The sequence below is a fragment of the Nymphaea colorata genome, chromosome 4, assembly GCF_008831285.2.
Source record: "Nymphaea colorata isolate Beijing-Zhang1983 chromosome 4, ASM883128v2, whole genome shotgun sequence".
NCBI classification, from domain to species: Eukaryota; Viridiplantae; Streptophyta; class Magnoliopsida; order Nymphaeales; family Nymphaeaceae; genus Nymphaea; species Nymphaea colorata.
In genome coordinates, this window is record NC_045141.1 from 13,839,737 (window position 1) to 13,846,749 (window position 7,013).

Below are 7,013 nucleotides of genomic sequence, written 5' to 3' on the forward strand. Positions count from 1 at the left end.
AGTCCGGCCCCATTTTTTTAGTTTTAAACTTCAAACAATAGATTTGAAGTCCCCGTCTATCATATGCTAACGGAGTACATTCTAGTTTAGGGCTTGGACGGTTTCTATGGCTGAACCCAGGACCAAGGTCCACTCCTCATTAAAACCTGCAGGACCTTGCTCAGCTTCTGCATGCTGTGCAACCCTTTTCCCTTATGCCAGTTGACCTCATAAATTAGTAACCACACGCCCTCTTTTCTTAAAATAGACTCCCTTTGATTTATTCAATTACAAAGAAACTGAAAACCAAGTACATAATACAACCTTTATGAATTACTTGACCTTTCAAGTAGAGTTCAACACTGGGGGCAGTTTGAACGCATTAACGTCTTGTTACTGTCTCCTAAACCCATTCAAAAAAATAAAGCACATTCATAAAACATATAAGATGATATTTATGAATTCACTGCATTCTTTTTCGGTTGCCACACAACTCCTTAGCCATAGAATGCTTGCGGCAGGCGCGGAGCCAGTAGCACATTTAAGGTGGTGCCAAACCCTAACGGGTTATCATCATCAAAGGAGGAGTCGGCTGCAAGAAGCTTCATGTCAAAGCCTTGCAGCAGACGGGCCAGGGCAATGTGCACTACGCGGAGTGCAAATGAGATGGCCGGGCACATCCTTCGACCCGATCCAAAGGGGAGCAGCTGGAAGTCCAGCCCCTGCACATTCACGTTGCTTCCTAGAAACCGCTCGGGTTGAAACTGGTCTGGGTCAGCCCAAACCCGCAGATCGTGATGTATCTTCCACAAGTTGACCAATAGCTTAGTGCCAGCTGGAACACAGAACCCGCCGACCTGGCAATCCTCTATGGACTCTCGAAGTGCTAGCAGAGGTGTAGGTGGGCCCAAGCGTAGGCTTTCCTTGATGGCCGCCTGCAAATAGACCAAGTTGTTAAAGGTCAGACTCATTTACAGTTCTCTCTTTGCCCACATGGTGATCCAGCTCCTCCTGGACCTTCTTCAGAGCATTGGGATGAAGTAGCAGCAAGTAAATGGTTCGGATCATTGCAGATGCTGTACTGTCATTTCCAGCAGTCATCATGGACTGAAAAACATGAAAGTGAAAGTGAAAGATAATTACAAGTAATTACAAAAATAATATAAAAAAATAATATAACTTGGAAAGAAAAAGCATACCAATATATATATATATATAATTCAGTCTTTTTAAGATGCGTGGTCTCTGTTGTACTTCAACATGTATATTAGTGACTTCTATTTTGCAATCAGAAAGCTGCCACCCTATGCTGAAAATAGAGATTAGCCGCTCGCCAACTCCCATCCAAAGCCGTTGCACCAACTTTAGGGACTAAATTTTGAATGGCATAATATATATATATATATATATATATATATATATAATATTATTTTTTCTTGAGCAGGATATATTGAATATATAGCTGGAATGAACAGCAAACATGCAAGCTTCATCTTCATTGAGACTGAATATATTGCACATGAATCCCGCTCTATATATAGTTAGTTCTTACTTTAGACTGAACCGGCGACACTGGATTGCGTCTTACCGTGACACCGCACTTGACCGCTCGATTGGCCCCTTCATCTTCACTGAAATGAGAGAGCAACACGTCGATGAAGTCATGGCTTCTGTAGTCGGAGGTGGACTCCTTCTCTGTCGATGTTCCTCCACGCATCGGCCAAGAAAGGTATCCAACTCCCTCGCAACCCTTTTCATGGTGCCGATCCACCCTTTGATGTCAAGCACCTCAAGAAATGGGAAAAAGTCAGATGCCACAAACACCATAAAGAGTTTCACGGCCTCCCTACTGCATCGAGCAAACTCACGTGCCTTATCGTCGTTGCCGCCTCGGCTGACGATGCAGTCTTCTCCAGCCACGGTCCGGGCCACCACGTTGAACGTGAGCTCCTCGACCAACTTCCTCATATTCACCTTCAGCGGCTGCCGATGGTTGGCCAGCCACAGCCTGTAGGTTCGACTGACTTGTGCATCGATCTCGGATGCGCGGAGATCTCCGAAGGATCTAATCCGCCGGTTGGAGAGCATCTCCTCCGCTGCTATCCTTCTCATCTCACGCCAGTGATCTCCATAGGGAGCAAAGGGAAACATGAAGCCGTCGTCGGCCAGCTACTTGGCGGCCGCGGAGAGCAGCCGGTTGCTGAAGGCGAGGTTGTTGGTGGTGAAACACTCCTTGGCCATCTCCCAGCTGCTCACAACCAGCACCCCGCGAAGCCCCAGCTGGAGCATGAGGACAGGGCCATACTCTTCATGCCAGCGTGAGAAGGTCTCCTTCAGAGCTTGAGATTTGGAGGAGAGCAGGTGCAGGTGGCCGACAACGGGCAACCATCCTGTAGGCATAGGGGGCTGAGCTGCCCCGCCTTTTCTCTTCATTAACATCGTTGAGAGCTTGAAAAAAAGGAAGATGAACAAGAAACAGGCGCCGATGAGGAGGCTCAAGGGACGGAATTAGGAGGGCCATGTTTCCCGATTTGATGCACAGGGACGGATGCCTGCCGGTGTAGCTATATATAATTCTTGCCCAGCCCGTCGTCATGAACCTAAGCTTAATAGTGAGTTAAAGATAGCACGTCACACTCTCTACATTATTTTCTATATTTTAAGGAATCTCTCATGTTACAACAAGAATATTGAGTTAAGAAATATATTACAGTAGATAGATTATATCGCTTGGCAGTGGATGTTGAGGTAGAGATGAATTGATCAAGGTGATGGTGGTGTAGGTGACGGTTCTCATTATTGTTTTCATTGTTAGATTAGTTTGGGGCAGTGGCGTAGCCACATGCCCACACTAGCTTCACAAAATTAGTTTAATATATATGTTAATGTTTTGATATGTTTGATTAATATACATTTAATTGTTCTAAAGAAATTAAAGGTATTGAATGAGTGTCCCCACCAGAAAAAATTTTTTGGCTCCACTAGTGGTTTTGGGTAGGTCCAAAATGGAGATGGAGGTGTTGGGTGAAGTGAAGGTGGACGATGGATGAGGATTGTGTTAATAAGGGGTTGAGGCAAATTTAACTAATGTTGTTTAATTTGAATTAATTAGTGAGCCTGTGTTTTTTTATATAAAGAAAACCAACTGCTAATTATGTCTTACTTGAAGTGCTAATTTCATGGGCTGGAATGACTTTCTACAGGACAAGCCCTTCATGGCTCTTTGTAAGTAGTGGTGAACAACGAGTCGAGCTACTCGAGCTTGACTCGTTAAAGCTCAGCTCGTGAACGACTTCAAGCCGAGTCATTTGCTTAATAAATCGAGCTCGAGTTTATGAGTTGACTCGTTCAAATATTCGAGTTGAGTTCAAGCTCAACACATAACTGCTATGTCGAGCTGGAGCCTTAATCGAGTTTGTCGAGCATTAATCAAGTCGAGCTTGAGTTGCTTCCATCGAGTTATTCTCGAGCTCGAGGTTTCATTAATGGAGTCGAGCTCGAGCTGACTGAACTTGGGCTGGACTCAGCTCGTGTTAACCCTTATTTGTAAGACACATATATCCATCACGCGAGGATTGAAGCGAAGGTGATGAATCGGTTTTAGAATTGAATAGGTTTTCAAATCAAATGAATGGGCCAACAAAAAGATTGATCGGAAAATCGAGTAAGAATCGAAGTCATGAGAATTTCATGTGAATTAATTGATCAAATTAAAATTTATACCTTTTAAACAATCAAAACCAAAGGGCAGAAAATTATTAAAATTGAAAATAAACTAATTCAAAAGCAAGAAAATAGATTTTTTGTTACTGCATTATGCATGAGAATTCTAATCCAATGGGTTTCAAGTTTGAAGCGGCCTTCATAAAAGCCTATCTGAGCAATTTGTAACTAGGCAAATGAACAATAAATTTAATTGTTAGATGATATGAGAATGTTAAACTGTCGAGTGACCCCACATTTACGACCGAATGGACTGCTTAGTCTGTGGATGCATATGCCATACCATGAACGCAATGGCAATAAATATTAATGGCATGGCAAACCCAAGGGACCCAGTCTAGGTCCGGGGCGTCGGCCTTGATCACTCAGTCTTGGGTCTACAAGCCTGACCGGAAATGACCACTTCCAAAGCTGTCGAGCCTGACCCATAACGACTTGTACCCGAATCATATCCTAGACCGTTGGTGCACCATTCCTTGTTCTTTGTCTTAATATGATATCGGGGATGAGTAGGAAGAGATTGGTCGTCCCTTTTAAATCTACGTGAAAAATGTCAGTGTCCTAGACTCAAACAGCCATTGCTGATAAGGTTGCCGAGACTTTACTGCGTTATCTTCATTGTTGCTAATCTATTGGTGATGTTTGATTGGTGTGTCTCTTTTGAAATGATTAATCCTCCACCTACTCAGGTTGAATGATTATACTGAGACTTAGGTAGGGTACGGTATACTATTAACTTAAATATCGTGGTCCTATCGTTTACTGTTCAAGAAAACGGCACCCAATAGTGCTACGCTTTTTACTCGTTGCCTACCCAACCAGTTATATTATACCCCTTAAAACCATAATTAATGTCCTCTTAGCTTCAAAGCGACAAATTAATCTCAGGTCAGAAGAAGGAGGAGAGGAGACGTATGTCTGAAGATCCATAAATCTCAAGAAGCAAAGTTTACAAATCCAGAGTTTAGTCCTTGCATATTGAAAACAAAGGATTTCAAATCCTTGTCAGAAATAATCAAGTGAAATCCTAAGATCCTAACAGCTTAAGCGACAACTGAAGTCCTACTCCTTCTTATTATCAAGATCCAAAGCTGCATCAGCGCCAGATGGCAAGATCCGCACATGCACCAATTTGCACGCACATCCTGCCCTATACAGTACATGAACATAGTCACAAAATCATATCACTAGTGCTTCTCTCACAAAATTTTAACTGTTAGTTTATCTTTTGCCACAAATTCGTGTCGTAAACCAGCCTCGGATCACATCTGATAGAAGGCGATAATAGTAAGATGAAAATATTTTAACGCCGATAATGAACCACAGTCATCCAATTATCCACAACTCTATATCCTCACCTTAGCATACCAGTGATTTGGCATTACAAATAGAGGTCTTATGACCCCAATTTCAAGGAAGACAAAGAAGAAGAAGAAGAGGGAAAGAAGAACTAAGAAAAAGAGAAGAAAGAATGAGGCACCCACCTCCTAGTGATCACCACGGGCCTCCCCCACCTCCTGGTGATCACCACAGACCTCCCCATCAAGGCCCACCTGGTGGCCCTGCCCACCCTTAACCACACGGCCACCACCCACACTAGGTGCACACCTACCTGTCAGCCATGAGGGTTCGTTTCTACCACCTCTAGCTATGCAAGTGCCACAACAAGATATGCTTAAGTTTGCTTCCTTCCTCCATGTAACAAACAACTTAATTAAGTAAGACGTGCTTTGCTAAAGTCTAGCTTTTGTATTTCTACTCAGCATGAATGAACAGTACTCTTGTGGTTTATGCGACTGCTGTATCAAACTACTCCCTATTATTTTGTTCTGAAAAGCCTACTAAGAGAAGGAGGAAGAAGGGGGCGCAACTACAACTTCAAGTCTACAACCAACTTGAGTGCCCGTAGAACCTCACCTTAAGTACCTCTATAATTGAGGAAGAATTTACCTACCTCCTCACTTATTACCTCTTCGAGTGTCTCATCTTCAATTGCTTTTCTTTGATAGTTTTCCATCTTTCCGGCAATAGCAATACCTTATGACCGTCAATTAAGGCCCTCAACTAAACTGTGACTTTGGGTAGGACCGTTCAATTGGACGGCCTTGATGGCGTTTGTGTTTTTCCTTCCTTTCAGTTTTCAGTCCTTTATCTCTTAGTGATTTTCTATACCAATGTTATTAGAGGCCTACCATCCATCCGGGCGTCCGAGAATGCGTGAAGTGAGCACCTCCAAATTCATCAGGTGAGCAGAGTAAGTTTCTTAGGTTGATGTTACATATTTAAATTTTTTACAGTATAAATATGCAAGGGTGCTTCTCAAAACCATTGACTCAAGGCTGCCTACATCTTTCATTTCAAAATACACTTTGCTGTGCTGCCTCTGTGTATGTAACGAGCGTATGCAAAATTTGGATCCTACTAACAATATGTACATTTACTTTCGTTCTCAAACATTATATATATGCATGTGCATGAGATAACAAATATGTATGAACTAATCATAAGCATGCAATAATGTTTATGAGATGACAAAAAATTTATGATATAATAAGATAATGCTAACCATAAGTATGACATAACGTTTATGAGATAACAAAAGATTTATGAGATAATGATGTAATAACTGAACGTATGAGATAATGCTAAACATAAATATGAGATAAACTTTATGAAATAAAATATTTATGAGATAATGGATGGATGTAAAGTATGAGATGTTGTTCATGAGATTTTTTTTAAATATTTATGAGATAATGAAATAACGCTATTAGCATAGCATGGAAGCAAAAATATTTTTTTACAGCTTAAATGCGTATATTGGTCATAACGTTATGTATATATAGATTAATAAATTTTACTTTATCAAATCTCCAAATCATTTTTTTGGGTTTTCTACTTTTGTCCCTACAAAAAGTTTTTTTTATATTAATCAATGGCATTTTATGTGGTTATTAAAATGACGCATGAAAATTTCATACACAGGGATGACTTATATAACAAGCTTCCCATGGTCTCCAGCTTGTCTATCCAGAAGCTGCCCAAGTCCACCATCATAACATTCAACGCTACCAGCACAGATCGACCGGTTTCTCCCACTCTCTGCTTTCCACCACCTCTTGAACACCACTCATCTCAAAGAGTAGGTATCACGTCTCTTCTTGTCTTGTAAAGAATCATATTCTCTCTTCCAAACCTCATGCATCTTTATTGCCGACCACCACCAGTAAACCGGTTTGTCTTCCTCTTTTTCTCTCATGTTCCTCTTTCTAAAAAACTAGAGCCAATGCCTTCTCCTTGATTTGGGGAAA

The 7,013-nt window shown here is 41.6% G+C and overlaps 1 protein-coding gene across 2 annotated transcripts; it reads right to left on the reverse strand.

Annotated features, from left to right (window-relative positions):
- Positions 1–252: 252 nt before the first annotated feature.
- LOC116252395 (xanthotoxin 5-hydroxylase CYP82C2-like) lies at positions 253–2,533 on the reverse strand. 2 transcript variants are annotated; one of them, XM_031626624.2, is made up of 2 exons: positions 1,568–2,533; positions 253–914 (listed from the first exon to the last, which is right to left on the reverse strand). In XM_031626624.2, the coding sequence occupies exons 1-2, from the start codon at positions 1,694–1,696 to the stop codon at positions 477–479; spliced, it is 567 nt and encodes a 188-aa protein (XP_031482484.1). In that variant the 5' UTR covers positions 1,697–2,533; the 3' UTR covers positions 253–476. The 2 variants fall into 2 exon arrangements, with proteins under 2 accessions (XP_031482484.1, XP_031482483.1); XM_031626623.2 differs by having other exon boundaries at positions 253–1,086.
- Between the last annotated feature and the right edge of the window lie 4,480 nt (positions 2,534–7,013).

Bases quoted from the DNA above. Each gene is read 5' to 3' on its own strand.
- LOC116252395 (XM_031626623.2), bottom strand. From the start codon at position 2,130: ATGTTTCCCTTTGCTCCCTATGGAGATCACTGGCGTGAGATGAGAAGG.